This window comes from Salmo salar, chromosome 19 (genome assembly GCF_965601325.2).
Source record: "Salmo salar chromosome 19, fSalSal1, whole genome shotgun sequence".
NCBI classification, from domain to species: domain Eukaryota; kingdom Metazoa; phylum Chordata; class Actinopteri; order Salmoniformes; family Salmonidae; genus Salmo; species Salmo salar.
Genome location: NC_138309.1, coordinates 8,743,454 through 8,763,086, shown reverse-complemented (window position 1 = coordinate 8,763,086; position 19,633 = coordinate 8,743,454). Strand labels below are relative to the sequence as shown.

General features: G+C 42.2%; 1 protein-coding gene across 1 annotated transcript; it reads left to right on the top strand.

The window, feature by feature from the left end:
• The first annotated feature begins 2,699 nt into the window (after window positions 1–2,699).
• On the top strand, window positions 2,700–9,083 carry LOC106578382 (SKI/DACH domain-containing protein 1). Its single transcript, XM_014157128.3, has one exon. It carries the CDS (start codon window positions 3,289–3,291, stop codon window positions 5,953–5,955), a length of 2,667 nt encoding a protein of 888 aa, XP_014012603.1. The 5' UTR covers window positions 2,700–3,288; the 3' UTR covers window positions 5,956–9,083.
• The last annotated feature ends 10,550 nt before the right edge of the window (window positions 9,084–19,633 follow it).

Here is a 19,633-nt window from a genome sequence, read left to right as displayed (position 1 = left end):
ATATCAGGCCATTTGGTCTCCCGACTCTGCGGCCTGTTGACACCGCTCAGCCCTCGATCTCAGCAGGGAGCTACAGGCCGGGATGTGCTTCCACTTGTACCTGGCCCTGGATCACAAGCTGCTAAGTAAACACACGTAAATGAATGTGCAATAGTGGTTTAGAAGCGCCTAAAGACTTGATGATAATATATGGCCCATAGAACCGGCTGTGTAGGACTGAAGCAGAGTAGTACAAAAAATGAGTCAGGAAGTTATGTATTTCTTTCTGTGGAGGTGAGACTGGAGTTCTTATGTCGGTAATATGACTGAGTCATCCATTGAATAGGGTAAATCATCACAATTACAACAACCACTTCGTTGACATTATAGCCTATAATAATATAACAATAACAAACAAATAGGCTAAATAAATAAACAAAGAAAATACTCCCCAATATAGCCTACTTTTCACAAATAACCGAAGTACATTGGAGCTCCTTCGTGGAAAAGCACCAACCAACAATGCGTTCTTTATATTGTTATGGAATTAAACTGCAAGGACAGGATGTAGAATTCCAAAGTTCTCCCCTCTCTCTCACGCCCCCTCGCCCCTTTTCTTACCTCCTCCCCTCACCACAATCCTCTGCAACTTTACATTTAACAAATTGTAACCTTTATCTAACTAGGCAAGTCAGTTAAGAACACATTCTCATTTACAATGACGGCCTACCCCGGCCAAATCCGGGCCAATTGTGCGCCGCCCTATGGGACTCCCAATCACGGCCGGATGTGATACAGCCTGGATTCGAACCAGGGACTGTAGTGACGCCTCTTGCACTGAGATAGAGTTCCTTTGACCGCTGCGCCACTCGGGAGTATTGGTTTAGTATTGGTGAAGTATTTATAGACACAGATTATACAGCCTATACCAATGTTATGCCTCACAATGGCTATTCTAACCCGCGACTATGTGCCTCAGAAACAGTTCCCATGATTTGCACGTTCTCTTTTCGATAATTTCACAATTCAACGAGTCCGTATAGCGCCATCACCGGTCATTTCTCCAGATCATCTGCGTGCTCCGTGAGAGCTGCAGCTCGGCAGCGAAGCATACGCCTATACCGTACATTTACCAAAATTAGCGACAAAACTAAGGGAAATATACTTGTACAGGTTAAACCGTCATCATTAATAATCATATATATCTCCTATGCATGCTTGTTGTCTCACACGAACACACACAACAACAACAACAACAACAACAACAACAACAACAACAACAACAACAACAACAACAATTAACAACCCATTACAGGCCTCTTTACATTAGGAGCAGGGCGCAGTTGAGTGATGATATGGCACAGTGTGACATTTCTCCTCTCATCTTCACCCCGCTCTGCTCTCAGAATATCAACCCATTATCAACATGTGCATGACAGAGCCTTGTGTGTGTGTGTGTGTTTTACCAAAATGCATACTGATATGCCTATGTTCAATAGGCCTATAATAAACCTGATATTAATTATTATCACGTTTGCAGAAGAGGCCTTGGGGAAAAGCAACTCTGAGCGTGCACTTTTACAGCAAGTGAAAGCAAGAGCTTTTCCCCGACTAATCGTCTGTCACGTTGCTCATGTTTTTATCGTGGTGGACCAGGGAACAGCAGACTCGGTGGCTGGGCTAGAAATAGCATATCTATCGGTTTAGAATAGGAGCGCGAGAAAGACTGACCATTAATACTGAGGTGAACGTCAATGCACGCTGACCCAATGTCTCTCCACGCCTGAAAAGATACAAATACACCTTATGGAACAACGCGGACTGTGAAGAGATACACACACGCATACGCACACCCATGCTATGGGGACCCTTAATAAATACAAATTGTAAGAGGAGGGCACACAGGCACACACACTGACCATTCACCAAGTTTGCAACCTAAATGCATTCAGCAAAATGTAGAATGGTATCGAAAACTAATCAAATATAACAATCAAATATAACAAAATGGTGTATGTAGGCCTATGTTTGTATTTATTCTGAAATAATAAGCCACACATGCATATATGTGTCGCTATGCGTAAAGGTTTGGCTAAATCGTTGTTAGAATGAGATCTCCTTTCACCCTTGAAATTCACGAAATAACTAAAAAAGCTCATGCTTAAGAATAATTTCCTCGAGTACCCCGACATAACTCTAAATTTGGGAGTTCAAACAGCGTTCTACTCAGGTGAAAAATGTAAATCTCTTTGTCTGAGTCCATTTGAAAGAAGGTTACAACAAACCTTCACAATCGAATTAGCAAGGGGGTTAGACAGATTGACAGACGTCTGAATTCAAACATGTCTGAATTCAACCATGGGAATTATATGCCATCTATTGGCCTATATTTCTTTGAAATTATATTTGTGCTCTCAATAATCCCACGTTGTTTGACTGACAGCGATATAGGCATAACGCCATAAATAGCCTACTAGCAGGATATAAAAGACGACTTGCCCGTTTCAGCAACTTCAGCTATACCACTTCGTCTGTTAAAAAACAATATTGAAATATGAACTTGTCATAGCGGCATTATTTAGCATGCTTAACAAACGGAGGTGGAGGTACAATAGTATGGTAATCAACCGGGGGTTTGAGAGGGGGGGGTCATGGGGTGGAATATCCATTTTTATTGCGTCACCTGTCAGCGGCGTCCAATAAGCTTCGAGTCTGAGGGCATTAATTGATGAAGGTGTCTCCGGGCTCGTGCACTTCCCCTCTGTCATTTTATCTGTGGCTAACCCCGAATCCAGGAGAGCAGCTGCATTTTGGCTCTTATTCTCTCTCTCTCCTTCCATCCCTCCCACCCCCTCTCTCTCTCTCTCTCTCCCTCCCTCTCTCTGTGTAGCTCTCTCCCTACCCCTCTCTCTTTTTTATCCTCTGGTTGTGGCAGTGGTATACACCTTCCTGTCGTGCTGCCGGTCAGAGGGAGTGAGCCGGAGAGGAGGAGAGACAGGGGATAGCAGACAGCCAGCAGCCGGCCTGGCGTTAATCCCTCGCATTCCTCCACCATGCCTGGTCCGGGGCAGGGCCCGGGGACTGATGCTGTGAACCCATCCGATACCACTCCATTTAACTCAGCATCTCAAAGTTTGCCTGTTCATGACGCAGCGTGGAGGTAGGCTACTAGGACGCATCAGCAGCGGCCGGCGCGTCAGAATGCCTTGAGCTCAAAACAGGGAGTTTATTCCTTTATTTTCGTGGCTGCATGAGTACAACTGACCGAGTTAAATGCTGAGATTATTACAATAGAGAGTGAAAAGCAACATGGGAGACCTGAAGTTTGGGTTTGAGAAAATGCAGGGAGTGAGGCTGGGATACCTGCTGATAAAAGGAAAACAAATGTTCGCCCTCTCCCAGGTCTTCACCGACCTGCTGAAAAATATTCCCCGGACCACCGTGCACAAACGCATGGATCACCTGAACGTTAAAAAACACCACTGTGATTTGGAGGAGTTAAGAAAGCTCAAAGCAATCAATTCTATTGCTTTCCACGCGGCTAAATGTACTCTGATATCACGAGAGGACGTAGAGGCGCTTTATTTCTCCTGCAAAACGGAGCGCGTGTTAAAATCCAACAAAAGAAAAGCAAAGAAGGCCAGTTTACCGGAGGGTGTGGGCGAAGGCAAGCTCAACGCAGACACGCACCCTGCCGGGTTATGGAGGGAGAAAGTTTGGTTAAGTTTGCACAGCGTTCCACAGACTCTGTCCCTCAAAAACAAAGCCGGCAGGAGAGAACAACCAACCTTGCGCCCCGACTCCAATCTACCTCAAATTTACAATAAATCCCTCGGTCGGGATTACTCCTCTGTCACCAAATCATCATGTAAACCCTTTAAAAACTATGAAACCGCTCAAATACCGAGCAATTGCGTCGCGTTTAGCCAGGGACACTCGTTTTTCCGGAGTGTGGTGAGCCGGCAACCAGTGTTGTTTCAGTCCGCCATTGCTGCTCAGTCCAGGCTCTCTGCAACCGGCGACCTACTTCACAAAAGGAAGAGGAGGCGCGAGGGGGGCGGCGGCAGGGATATGGGCAGCAGCGGCGCGAGGCAGTCATGGAGCAGGAGCAGACACACACACTCACACACTTATTCTCACACACACCACCCGGTGCTCCTCGTGCAGCCCAAGTGCTGCAGAAAGCCCAACACACACTACAACCACAACCGGACAACTCTGAGCCATTCTGACATTGGACACGAGTTTTACCTCGACCACCACGCTCACCATCATCGTCAGCCGCATCAACATGTGGCGGGGTTCCCGGAGAGTTACAGCAGTGACACGGAGTCCAGTTGCTACTCAGAGCGGCTCAACAACGACTCCGACTTCGGCTCCAGTTTATCGACCAGCAGCAACTCTGGGACCTCTGATGAGGAGGATGAAGAGGAGAGCCCATTGGAGAGCTCTGAGGTCAGTTCTGATGAGGAGAGTTCATCTCAGTCTGACAGCAGCTCTGTGTCCAGCCAAGTGTCTGTCCAGTCTATCCGCTTCAGGAGGGCCCGGTTCCCCTCTCTCAACACCACCAAAAATATCACCACTAGAACTCTGCCTAATGCTCAGTCTCTCTCCACCACTCTCTCCAGCACTAGAAATCAGTCGAACTCTAGAACTCTATCCAACAGTAGAACTATATCGCACACTAACGCACCTTTGCTCCTGCAGCCTACCTTCCACTACAGCCACCAGCAGCAACCATCTAAACCGGTGGGCCAGTTTGAAACCAGCCAGGTGGACTATGACATTCCGAAGAAACAACCGAAATATGACTTTACAGCCAGGGAGGCCAAGCAGGACACACACACACACAGGTTCAGCTCGCCTGTCACACAGGGGAGTTATTTCACTAAGAGGAGAGACAGGAATGTTCCTGAGTCCCAGGTCCAGACCCAACGAGAGATACAGCGAACCGAGCCTGTGTCCAGAAAAGTGTACGCACTGAGCCCCTCACCTAACCCCAACGGGATAAAAGCGGTTATTCCACACAGGACAACGGGACACGCAAACAAATGCCCCCCAGTCCTGAGCTCACACTCCGCGCCTGACAAAGACACAAAGTACCCCAAGCCTACAAACAACAAGCTTTCATTAGCGACAAATCTAAAAAGTGAGGTGAGAATCAGCCCCAACCTGAAACTGCCCTTTCTGCTCAAAACCATTAAGACCGAGCCGGAGGAGCTATCAGTGGCCGCGGGTCCCCTCCCAGAGCGCAGCAGGGCGATCAAGACTCCCCCCTTCAACCTGCAGAATGTGAAAATCAAAGTGGAGGAGAGCTATGATGAATACGAATACTACAGCCAGGCCTCTGGTTTCCAATGCAAAGGAGACGAGGCGGATATCAACAATGGCCAATACCACGGCGGCGACATCAAACAAGCTGCTGGCTGTTTCAACAACGAGACCAAAGCCATTGAAAGTTCTGCTGGGGCTCCCAAGTTCTCCTCCGGCTTGCAGGAATGCGGGAGCACTCAAGAAACCCCTTGTCCTGAGGAGGGGGAGTATAAAAACGGAGCTGGGGTCAGGAAAAACTACAGGAGTCTGGTGCTGGGGAAGAAGCCTGGAATTTCGAGGGTGCAGCCGAAACAGAACGTGTCTAAAGTAGACAGGACTTTATCTTCTCGTCCCGTGGGCAAAGCTGAGATTTGTGAGGGAAATACTGAGGATCTAACAGGGGCGACTAAACGAAAACGCGCGGCCAGTAATGTAGCAGCCCCTCTGAAGAGGCCTTTCAGCTTCATGGCGAATTTCCCCGCTCCTCCGTCCCTGTTAGTGGGCAGCGACGGGGATTTAAGCCCTGCTTACTCTCTGAACTCTCTGGGGGGACCCCGACCTCCCCCTCGCTCTCACCCGGTGTGGCGATGGCAGCCTGGCGGTCTGCCTGTCCCTCCCCCACCCGCTCAGAGAATCAGGAAATGTTCACGCTTTTTTCTTTGACAAAAACAAGAGAAAGAAAAAACACCTGGATGGAAACCTACGTTGACTACAACTTGAGTCTTAAACTGAATGGGAGGCTCTAATGGCTTGCGTCCTTCCGTTGTTTTTATTTAAATTCTATCCTTTATATGATGTAGTGGATTTAAAACGTTCCTCGTTGTGGAGTTATAGATCAGTTATATACACTGCTATTCTCCATATCGCGCGGACCATATTTGAGACTCTCTACCCATGCCACTAGACGATCCCTCCTCATGGATTTATTCTGACTAACTAACTCTAAACAAGCTATCTACCATAAGCAATAGGCTACACGGTTTGGCAAAATGGGTTTACATGACTCTCTCTCGGATCTATTTTCTCATCGCCATGACGCTCGAGCGGTTGGATTGTACCAGGGTTTCAGTGAAGTAAACATTTTGTTGTGCTGTAGGCCTGCTCCCTTTGTGGTGAGAGAAAGAGAGGGGGAGACTCCTTCTCATAAAAATCACAGCACTCCTATATGTTGGTCTTCTTTACTGTATTTTTCTAACATCAGCTTTAACTTGGGTAAAATTGGGTTTAATCAACAGATTCATGGTTAGGACTACTACTATTGTCTGTCACATTAGTCCTATTATGAGCCGTGGTTGTTTGTTTCACTATAGGATTTGTTAAACCTTGTAGAAACCCTTTTTATTTTATGCTTGCCAGAGTTTGGGTAAATTTTATCTAAATGGTATCTAATTCAGATAACTGTTTTTGAATTCGATTTCAAATGTCAATTAATTTATCCAAGCAAGTCCAAATTCATAATGTTCTTTGGACAGGCTATATTGAATTAGGAAGAATTGTGAGGGAAATTACCATTACTCTGGTCTGGCTGGTGCTTGCAGATTTTCAGAGTGTTTGTGATATGGTTTCCAGCGTTGTTTGTATTTATGAGAGTATTTCCTGGTAAACGTATGTTTGGCTGTAGTTAGACAGTCGCCAGCACCCATAAAGGCCCCAAAACACTGCAGGCCTTATGTACAGACAATCACACAGAGAGAGACGGCCCAGGCCTGACACAGATCAAGCCTTTCAGTGAAAAATCACACGTCCTGGACAGCCTTGCCTTTTTTTTAGCATTTTGGTGGGACATGTTCCTTTATATTACACGTTTATTTGTCAATTAAAACATTCGCAATGTCCCACACGAAAAAAAGCATGAGAAAAACAGTGAAAATTACACTCCTGTCCAAGACGCTGGCTTAATAGCAGTTTGGGGTTTGCATCACAAAAACCCAAACACACCAAAACGATGTCTTACAACACACCGAGCCTAATGTAATTTAATTTAGAAACAACACATGAAAGCACAAGTGGTAGGCCTACATGCTTTGCACTTTGACACACTCTAGGGTCCCATTTCCGCTTGACGATTGTAGGATAGCCTACATTATGAGAGAAGTTCAAATAAAATAAAAAGATAAGGTAGGCTACTAGCTTATGTCCATTTAAATATTTCATCTAAAATGTATAAATGTATAATTGGTTATTTGTGGCCATCCACATGAGGTTGAATTATTTTCTATTTGGGTCAACATGGTCTTAGAGCAGTTTATCAGTTGTTTATTGTATCCTTACATCTGCAAGAATGAATAAAATGCCCAGCACAGCACGTTGCTGTGGAATAGTTAGCTATTAGCTCGGTGGGTAAATGCATAATTACCTGTTCAATTCTGCTGTGAAGCCCACGGTGCTGAATTGACCTGGGAAAATCTCCAGTCATACAAAATTATTAAAATAGACTATACAGTCAGTCGAAAATGTAGGCCCAAACACAAAGCTGATTGTGTCCCTTTGTTATGAAAGCATTGCACTTGTTTTCCACAAAAGGCCATGTCCTTCTCCATGTCTCCACTTCAACTGATATAGTCTCTACGCTGTTTTCTCACATGAATCAAGCCAGAAAAATATTTTCTAATGTTGCCACATAAACATGTATAAATCTAGCCTTTACGCGTGATGAATGTATAGGCCTATATGTCAAACTTTTTTCATTGATCCTATATCCTTATGTTGCTAATTAATAAACTAAGAATAGACCAAAAAATACAAATAAAATTCAGTCAAATTTAACTGAAGTTGCACCTAAATATCGATATTTTTCCACCAACGTAAAATGTTGATTTGGTGAAGTTGTGGCTAAGAGTTAGCTTTTCTCCCTGTGACAAGAGACTCCAAGCCAGCCTGGCACACAACCACAAACAACATGCCTGATGATGTTAGGATTCTCACATCAACATCAGCAGCAAAGACAGAAACAAAAACCCATTCGATTGGTGATTGTAGTTAAGAGAAAAAAAGCGTCGTTTCACACAATGCTCAGAGTTTGTATAGATTGATCTGTGTGTGACATGCACCTCTACCACCCCAAGCCTGTAGGCTTCCCATACCATAGTGCGCACTTCCTTTGTAGCGAAGGTAGAGAAGCACTTAAAAATGGCACATTTGCCTCCAAACTAAACACAGCCATTTTAATCTCCATTTGAAAATGACGTAATCTCTCTCCAACCTAGAGGGAGTTATGGGGAGGGGAGGGATGGGATTCATATGTTGCACGAGGGAAGCTTCCACCGCGTAATCCCTGCGTCAAAGTGAACTGGGCCAGAGGAGGGATATACAGCCCAGCGTTTAAAGAGGACACACACACACACACACACACACTTCCCGTTGTAGGTACTCGCTAATTCTCACGCCGATCACAGAGAACATCACCCGGGCAAGGAGATGGTGGTAGAGGCGTTTAGGGAAGACTAAAAGAGTTCTGACAGTGACGCAATCAATGTAAATAATTGCATGGTGTAGCAGCTCGAGGCACAGGGCTCTTTCTCGTTCTCCCTCTCGCTTTTCCTCTCAGCTCCAATCCTTATCTTAGCTTTTTGATACAATGCTTGATTGAGGTCAGGGTTTTGACATGAAATTTGAAGTCACTGGCTGTTTATATAAAAAACGGAATATTTATTTTTGTGAATTACTGGGTTTTGTATATCATTGTTGTTTAGGATAATGCACTCGAAATGAAAACCTTGAATGTTGGATTTCTGAAGCACTTTCCCTTTCTTCCGAGTTATGAATGACTCATTAAAGACATCTGAGTGTGAGTGACGCTGCATTCTCTTTGTTGTGAGTTGAACAATCACACACTTCATTCATATTGGTATTACACTGTATGCCTACATAGACTGAAACCTCATCAAGAGGATACCATATTGGCAGAGAATTGGTTCTTTGGACAAATGTGTAACTCAGCGCGTATTTTGGATTAGGATATATTGGTGCAAGGGACGACTTTTACTATCCATTACTGAAATGTAACTAAGACCCACAGAGATATTACACTGCCATGTTTGATACACACTATAGGGCTACTTCTACGTAATTATGGACATATTGGCCTAGTGAACATATAGGCCAAGTCAGTACAAACGTCTAGTAGTACACGCACTTCTATACACAAACCTGTAGTACACATGTGGGCTTGTGAGTGCCATTAAGGCCGTACGAAGGGTTTCACCATTGATATCCACAGGAATATATGATCGACTCGTAGTGCATAGTACCCACTCACAACCGACAACATCTCATCCGCCATGTTTGTTTCTCTGCTGCGGTTTTGATTAATGGGATTTTATGGTATGGTAAACCAGGAGGTTGATGGGTGGACCCCGGGGTAGAGGGCTGTCTAACCTAGGCCAGGCCTGTCTGCCTGGAGGCCCCGCGGTAGCCTACGGGTGGAGGTTAGCCAGTAGGCTGCAACAGACGACTATTGGAGATAAATTCCAGTGCGGATTGCGAACCAATAGACTGTAACTTCTATACAATAACAAGAGATAGGCAGAGAGGGATTAAAAGAGTTAAACCACTAATTGGATCAAGAAAAAACTCTAGCAATTTACAAAAGGCGTTGACTATTCTATCTTGCGCCATCGCTGCGTGGACAGTTATTGCATCCAAGGCACTCAATACACTATTTTCCCTGTTGTCCTTGTTTAGAAAAACAAGTTAAAAGATTGACGCTGAAGGACACAGCCTGAATCAGGGTCAGCACAACGCACTGAGCTATCAGACAATTAAATACGAAAGACCGATCAAAGTTGTCACTACTCTATTATTAAATCTCTCAACTGTACAACAAAAAAATAAATAGATATGTTGTTGCCTGTCATTCATTTCCTCTGAAAAGGTAATTGAAAAGACTATTCAAAATCACATAATTCAAAATACTTATATGAATTAATGAACAAATAAATAATATAATTAATTAGTCTAATGATTTATATTTGAAGTTTTATAGGGCCGATAGAACACACACACACACACACACACACACACACACACACACACACACACACACACACACACACACACAAAAGTTACTAGCTTCAGTAAAATACGTTTGAATCTATATATAGGCTAGTTTTCATTGGTGCTTGTGGGAAACAATTGTGTCAATTACGCAAAGACTTTGACATAAAAGAAATCCTGCTGCTACACTTTCCCAGTGGCGTAGTGGTTAAACACACTGCGTCTCAACGCAAGAGGCGTCACTGCAGTTCCTGGTTCGAATCCAGGTTGCATCGTTGAATTGTGAAATGAACATGCAAATCACGGGAACTGTTTCTGAGACCTGAGACACATAGTCGCGGGTTCGAACGGCCATGGTGAGGCATAACCCTCGAGCCATCTGCATCTCTCCACATAGGTATAGGCTATATAATCTTTGTCTATAAATACTTCACCAATACTCTCGAGTGGATTCGACCCAGGTACAGAAATGCAGGATTTTACTATAAGATCGAGATACTAAATGTGTGTCACTTATATCGTTATGTAACAGTTAAGAACAAATTCTTATTTACAATGACGGCCTACCCCGGGAAAACCCGGACGATGCTGGGCCAATTGTGTGCCGCCCTATGGGACTCCCAATCACGGCAGGATGTGATACAGCCTGGATTCGACCCAGGTACTGAAATGCAGTGCCCGGGGTAGGCCGTCATTGTAAATAAGATTTTTTTCTTAACTGTTAAATAACTATAAAATTGACACACATTTAGTATCTCGATCTTATAGTAAAATCCTGCATTTATATGAATGGGAGATTTCGTGTTAGGCGAGCATATATAACTTTGGACGCATCCACACCGGCTGTAATCAATAGGCAAATGCTGCCGGTGATAACCCGTCCCATGCAGTCTGATAAAGCCTGATCCTACACACCATGAAGACCAGAAATCACATAGCATATCCTTTGCCCAAGTTACGATATGCATTTTGTGCACTTAATTGTCCAAATGACCAATAGTCTTAATGGAATAGTAATAGGCCTAGGCTTACTTTCAACACTTCTATTAGGCCTATTTCATTATTTTCCATCGGTAAATGCAGCCAGACCAAAGTAAGACTATGTGATCGTACAGCACTAGGCCCTAGTTGACCATGGCCACCATGTACAGCAGAAATACACAACTGATTTGGTCATGCAGGGTGTTGCACCAACGCCTGAATCAAATGACCTAACTACTGAACAATGGTCATTCCATCGACGAATTTGATTAGCTCAATAATTGAAATAATTATATTATTAAAAGTAGAATTATTTTCAAATGAATAGATATTGAAATCACCAAATCATGTTGCTATAGCAAGAAAGAAATAGCACTGCTGCCTTAGTCACTATACAAATCCAACTCTGTCACGCATGATGATGCTGAAGCCTGTACCTCAACTTCTAAAAAGCCTACACATTATTGGAGAGTGCACCCTATGTAGGTGAAAACCAGTGAAAATGCAGTTATCCTCTTCACATCCATAGCTCTATATAGGCGACCCGTTACCCTGCATTTCAACCCTGCTACCGTAACGGCTCGGAGAGTCTTCTGGAGGTGAGGGATATGGTTTTTGAATTACACTCTCGCTCATATTATAATGAGCTAGTCTTTTAAGAACGTACTCTATAGAGTTGCATGTGTGTGCGTGCGTGCGTGTGTGTGTGTGACCTATATAACCTACTACATAAGCGAAAGCTCGAGGACCCTGGGATTTGTACCAGCCTGCCCCGTTGAAACAGACGAATGTATAGGCTAAACCGCTACACCACGAACCATCATTTCACCGATAGAAACTCAACCTCTCTCAGAACAAACGTTTTCACTTCAGTCCGTATAATTCAAAGACCGTATAAGTGAAATACCCATAGCTTTTATTGTCTCACTGACAATGGTGGTTATTTACTTAACCGACGGGTGTCTGTTTTACAACGCTGACTTATGTAAACACGCTGGTTGGTCTCCATTGACAGAACAGCAGAGTTAGCAGCCATGATAACAGAGGTGTGATCATAACAGCACATCTCCTATTCGCTTACATATGAGACTGACTGCCTGAAGCCTGCATGCAACCCTGCAGTGGAGGCGAAGAGGGAAAACGAAACATGGGCATCGTTTTTTATGTTTAGGCAACTCGTGATTTAAATCTACGATTGATATAATTCTCCAAAGTCTGTGTCTATACCTAAACTAATGTATAAATTCATGTTATCCCTTTTTGCAAAATTGGTGAAAGGTCAATCTTTTCAGCAATTTTCTGTTATTAAGTTAAAACTTATTCTTCTGTTGATGTTGGTCGCGAGTAAATGAGAGCTGAAGAGGAAAGTAAATAAATATCTAGCATTTTTTTATGCAATTTCAACATAGAAAAGATAGTGTGTTTGTGGTTTATTGTGCAGGACACAATGTGTCCCAGATCGAAGCACGCTTCATTCAGATTTTTGAATACTTTTGCATTCATTTGATTTAAATCCCATTATTCACTTGAATTACTATAGTGTAATAAAAGTTTTTTCTTGGGCCCTTTGTTGAAAAATCAACCCTTGACTCACATTTCACAGTTCTCCCGTGGAAGGAGTTATTGAGTATATATTTGCTTATACTGTCATACTATTCTTAAAGTTCTCAGTGGCATGTTACAGCAAGCAGAATTACTATTGTGTGATCCCATAGAGTTGCATCAGGTTGTTCATCTGAGGCCAGAGAGATGCTGTGGACTGCCCAGCAAGGTCACCCGTGAGACAAGTCAGTATTCGACGTCCATCCACGTCTGAGGACATAAGGAAATGACGTGAAAAAAACGGCCACTAGAGGCAAAAGTGAGCGCTACTAGTTTGAAGTAGGTTTGCAATTTTGCTGTGTGAACGGGACGGCGGATTAGCATAAGCGTCCGCCTCTGGAGCCGCGGGTTGCTTGCTCGACTCAAACGATATGAAGTTCTTTTGGTTTCTGATATTTTGTTTTAAGCCTTGTTCGAATCAAATTATATACAGTTGTTTTTGTTTCTGAGATTTTGTTTTAAGCCTATCCTAAATTTGAAGTTCGAGAAACATATGAGACTGTGAGAGCTGAAAGACTGCCTACCCTGTACACATTTCTGCTGTGGCGAGAGACCAACAAAGAATTTGAAAACAAATCCAATTTTAATAAACTCCCATATATATGAGGTAAAATACCGTAGTGTGCCATCACAGCAGTAGGATTTGACCTGTTGCAACAAGAAAAGGGCAACCAGTGAAGAACAATTGTAAATACAACCCATATTTATGTTTATTTATTTTCCCATAGCCTAGTCCACAATCCAGTAAACATGGCTGCCTGATCATCCTCCTCCTTCTGCGGTAAACCTTAACCTCTCCACCGCGGTGTAGCTACATTTATTTCGGCTAGAGAAAGCTTGATAAATACCCATTAATGGGTTTATGACAGGCCTATAGAATAACGTGTTCTTTTGTCAATCGCTGGTGAAGGCCGAAACGCCTAGGGCATACTGCAATCCCAGGTGAAGGCTGAAACGCCTAGGGAATACTGCAATCCCAGGTGAAGGCTGAAACGCCTAGGGAATACTGCAATCCCAGGTGAAGGCTGAAACGCCTAGGGCATACTGCAATCCCAGGTGAAGGCTGAAACGCCTAGGGAATACTGCAATCCCAGGTGAAGGCTGAAACGCCTAGGGAATACTGCAATCCCAGGTGAAGGCTGAAACGCCTAGGGCATACTGCAATCCCAGGTGAAGGCTGAAACGCCTAGTTCAAACTGCAAGTGTTACTGACTATTTTCCTTATTTTGCCTGTGATGCACTGTTACTATAATGACAACATATTCAATGAACATAGGCCTATTGTATCTCATTTTAAATTCACTAGGCCCAATTTTAAAGGATAAACGAGCGGAGGTAATATGAGTTTTCTTTAGTCATATTTAAAAATATATAGCCTGTTCACAGTTATGTTGAAAATAACCATAGCTCTTAATGTGATTTCAATTAAGGTTTTATAATGAGCTATTTCAGTCCAATCCAAACAGGCCTCGAACAAAATTGGAGAGAATAATGTCATGAGAAGTAGTCCAAATTATGTAACATGGTTCAAATTATATAACAACTCATGGATGCATGCATCAAAAGACACAAAAGACCTCCAGCGTGAAGCTGAACGCTTGCTCGCATATTGCAGCCAATGAGTTCATGAAGCCAACTTATCTAGGGCATATTTCAAAGGCGCCTGTATTCGTCTGGTTAAAATGACGTGATCCAAAGACATTTGTGAAATCATGTTGTTTTCAGAAGCACCCCAAGCCTTCAGCAATATCCTCGACAGGTTGCAGGGAGAGGCTTTTCCTGATCGCGAGGGAGCGGGGCTGCATATGGGGCTCGTGGGTCGAGGGGGAAACCGCCCGGCAGAGGGCTTGAGTTTGGTCATGGAGCCCAGAGCGATTTTAAAGCTTCTTATGCGGAGAGGACAAGGAACATGTCAGGAAAATAGTCTAGACTGAGCTGCAGATTTGCCTATATTCAATCTTTAAATAGACGTCTACTTTTAGGCCTATATTTGAAGTGTGGACTGTTTGATAGAACGGGCCTTGTAAAATAATTAGGCATATATATGAAGAACAAAATAATGAAGAACAGACCCCCAAGGAAAATAAATGAAAATATAATTTCAAGTCAGGAAGCCACTGCTTTATTACATGTGCATGTTTGTGTAGGTCAGGACATGGACATTTGAAAATGCAAATGTGTTAAGCCTAAACTCCATGCAAACGTCAGCCTCATGATTCAGCACAAAATCCGCATAAAACTGCTGTAGGCCTATTCTGCACTAATCTCTTAAAGCTTCGGCTATACATATATCCAGGTGCTGAGAGATCCCATAAGGGCCTATAGCCTAGGGTGTATTTAGATAGTTAAGCATAAATAAAAACGAGTTAACATTTATGAGGATATGCTTAGACTGCCCAATGCAGCCCTTATAATCTCAATATCAAATCATTTCTGGGTAAGAATTAAGTACTTTACTGTGATTGTTTTCAATCAACATGGTCAAAAATAAACAAAAATAGCTCATTAGCAAGAGCAGTTTCTCAAGTAAGAATTTGTCTGGGACTGTCTCGGAGGGGTCTGAGTGGCGAGAAGAAAACAAAAAAACTAGATGTTATTGGTAGAGAGGTTTGGAACTCTATTTCCTATTGGTCTATTAACCAATTTAAAGGCCAAAACTCAATCCCACCAAAACAGGTTGAAATGTCAGGTGTCTTTCAAATAGCTATTACACGAAAAGGAAATTATCATAATTCCCAATTCCACAGTATTATTCCAACCTCGTAGTGTGGAAAAATATATAAAACAGAGGATAAATCACGTTTTTGACTGCACTGGGCCTTTAAGTATAATTAGGTTTAATTAGCCTAAGTATATACCTGCATTCATATTCGATTTATATTTTTTTATCATTAAGTTTCAGGTCTTTGTATTTATACAGCTACATGTAGCCTATTTATATTGGTAATGAATACAATAACAGGATCACCCATAGGCTAATCATTTACAAACATTTTACTAATATAAACTATAAACCTAATCAGTTCAGACCTTCAGCAAAAGTGTTGCTTATGAAAGTTACAGCCGTGGAAACAAGGGCTGCCTCGAGTCCTCTCCGAACAATCCCATTTCTGAATACATCTGAAGCGGATTGGCCCCGAGTGACCTCCTTCGGGGTTAGAAGACTGATTTCACAACAACCCCAAACAGGCATAAACTATAGGCTACCATACCAATCCATAGGCTTAGTAGTCCCTGTTTCTATTCTAATTACTTATAATTATTATTCATATTATTGAAGAATTGTTGAAGGTATAGACTATTATTCTCGTACGGTCCACATTTGACCTATCTGAATTTATAGTTTAAAATTCCTCTAGTCCATTTCTAATCCTTTTACACGAATGAGAGGACTCGCTTATTTTAAACTATAGCTTCAGAACAGCTGTTCAACAACTGACTTAAATGTCCAACTATAGCAGCTGAAATTATTATAGTGATTTCTCTTAAGTATTTCTTCTCTCTTGAAGCGCCACGGTCGATGAGTCTATAATGTTTATCTTGATTATAGCTGAAATCTATATAACAAGGCTGCGATCAACCATTTTATTTATTTAGGCTAAATCATTGTATTTACGAAAAATAGTCCACAACAATTGTCAATGTTTATCATTGACATCGTAACATATAGGCTATAGAATTTACAGGAAAAAATGAGGCTATTGCACAGAGAGATAGTCCTACATCAAATCACACTAAACTGCCCTATGTTTGGAATCACTTATGCCAGATGACTTAATAGGGAATAGGCCTATAGCCTCTTACACAGGAATATATATTGAGGCTTAATATAAGCTAAGTTAAATATGTTCAGAATTGTTGTTCATAATTGCCTTTGAAATATAAATGAGGTATAGACCTAGGCTAGGCTACAATACATTAATATTATTCTATACATTGTTATGTAGGCCAACAACAGCTACAGACAATATTCCCAACAGAATCCACTGAACTAGTGTAGCCTAATGCACCGGTTTACTTTGACTACCTTCCATTGGACAAAAGGATAAAACGTACACATTTTAATTGACAAATAGCCTAATACAAAAAAGTATGTCGCTCCATTCTGCATTCTAAAATGACAGTTCAAACACGAGCATTCTCGTCATTGATAAACGCCATTGTTTGTCCGGTAGGCTGTGGACGTGGCCGCGCCCGCATGCCCGCCTGCGGGGATTTATTAGGAACAATCTCGTCCAGCGGTGACCTTTGGCCCCTCATACCACGGAATCAGGCTCTGCGGTATGCACTGGGTGAATGCCACGAACACACCAACGAATAGGCCTATATAGCTACAGACAGTCTATTGATCTAGAGCAAAACAAATGATTAGCTCATATTTATTCATTAATTCATAGCAACAAATAGGCTTGCCTAGGCCTAACATTTGGAAACATTTCCAAAGCAACGTCCAATTCATGGACACAACCTTGCCACAGTCCCTTCATTTTGAGATGAATTATATTTTATTAGGCCTACTTTCTATCTTAATTTTTTCTTAATTAATAATTGAGTTGCTGAAAAGTAATTGAAGTCAATTCATCACCTTTGGAATGGGCATGTAGTAAGGTCTGAAAAGGAGTGTCACGGAAAAGGGTAGGCTATTGAACACGAAATAAAAGGAGAAACATAAAAATGTCATTTCTCTGCCTAGCAGATTTGTGAGAAAAGAGAGATGCTATAACTCATAGAAGCCAAACACTTACTAGTGCAGCAGGCTGATGCTGTATGTCAAATACATTTTTAATTGGAAAAGCTCCCTTTTTTCACTTTAAAAGTGCTATTTTTTAATAAACACAATAGGACCATTGCCTGTCTTGTTCTCCTATATTCTACCACTCAGGTTTCAGCCAACTTTTGGACCACTTCTTTAAATTGGGTATTTGGGTCTGGAAGAAAGGGGAAAAGCAAGGGATTCAGTCCGCATTGTATTTAACCCTTAAGGGAACGCGATGCCTATACCTGTTGTGAAGCAACGGCCATTCAACCCACCTCGTTTACGCTCCACGAAATCAAACAGGAGTTACATGAATTAATTAAATCCTCATAATACCACGTGACTTGACCCTCCCGGCGTTCCGGTTTTGATAAGATCTGCACGTCACGGTGGATGGTTTGGTTTGGTTTGATTGGGACTTGTTTGGAGGGTAATCCGACCCGGACCCAAACGCCGTGGGACACGGAGCGTCAACGGACCTAGTCGAACAGTTTATAGGCCCAAAACTTCAAATATGTGGAATTTCAAAATATGTAGGAAGCTTTCGCTGGAATCCAATATGGCTAACGAAATATCCAATATCCATGGATCATAATGCATACAGGTTACGCCTGCTGAAAATAAGTCAAGCCGTTTTGTTAAGGTACTCATAGTGTATAATACTCACCCATACGTCAAACTATACAGGCTATTCTTTGATGTGTTCCCGAAACAGGCTGATGGTGAGAGGTGTCTGAAGCCAATCAAGCAATTATCATGCTGGAAAAAATATAGCCTATGATATCAATTCAGGGACTAGCTAGTGAAGAACGTGATCCTTTTGGAGGTTGTGTTGACAGATGTTATTATCGAAAAGTGTTCAAAGTTAAGTCAAAATGTAGGCCTAATTATTTCCCTGTTCAATTAAAGCAATTGAATATTGATCAGTAAAACATCAAATCGATTAGGAGTCAGGGATGTGATGTAAAATCTGGGAAAAAAAGGCTGGTCCATTGAGATGATTTTTGAAATAAGACAATCTGATTCATTATTTAAGATAATGCACTTTGGTTGACACCTTGAAATGTTGCAGTGCCTTCACCTCAACTACCCCATTGGTCCTTTACTGGCTTGGTCATTTAAACTACCCCATTGGTCCTTTACTGGCTTGGTCATTTAAACAACCCCATTGGTCCTTTACTGGCTTGGTCATTTAAACAACCCCATTGGTCCTTTACTGGCTTGGTCATTTAAATGAATATGCCTACTACATTTTCTCAAGTTATATAATAGCATAAACAAGACAAAAGTTTGATGCCAACATTTTTACGCTTTAGCAGACTAGTTTAGGTTACTTGTGGTTTCGTGTAGCCTATGCATATCCATACAGTAGCTGTAATTTTTTTTATAAACAATGTGTAGGGCTTACAGTTTCCATTTATTACAATTCAATTTTTGTTATACGTGCATAGCTTTGATCTGCAGGCTAACAAGGCTGGTTACCAAAGTGATACAGGCTCCGTCCAATGTGGCTCAGTCGGTCGCGCACAGCGCTTGCAACGCCAGGGTTGTTGGTTCGATTCCCACGGGAAAAAAGTACAAAAATATGCACTAAGTCTCTCTGGATAAAGGCGTCTGCTAAATGACAACATCTTTAATGTAATACATAAACGGCAACTTGAAGGTGTTGGCAGGTATTTTTTTGTTAAAACTTAACCCTAACTTTCAAACCTCATTTGACATGAAAATACCAACCTCCACCAATTTCTTTTTTATTTTTAAGTCTGTGAATAACTGGCTACTTCCCCCCCCCCCCCCCCCCCCCCCATTAGCAGTCCTGTCTTCTGTAAGAAAAACAAACAAAAAAGTCTTTCTGCGTGGGAAATTGGAGGAAAATTATGCTACTAAATCTAAATCGTATACTGAGAGTATACTATATTAGCGTTTTTCGAAATCATCATATTATGGTAGTGTTTTGGCATTGGTAAATCATTTGATTCATCCTAATTGAATAAGCAGGCAGATCAG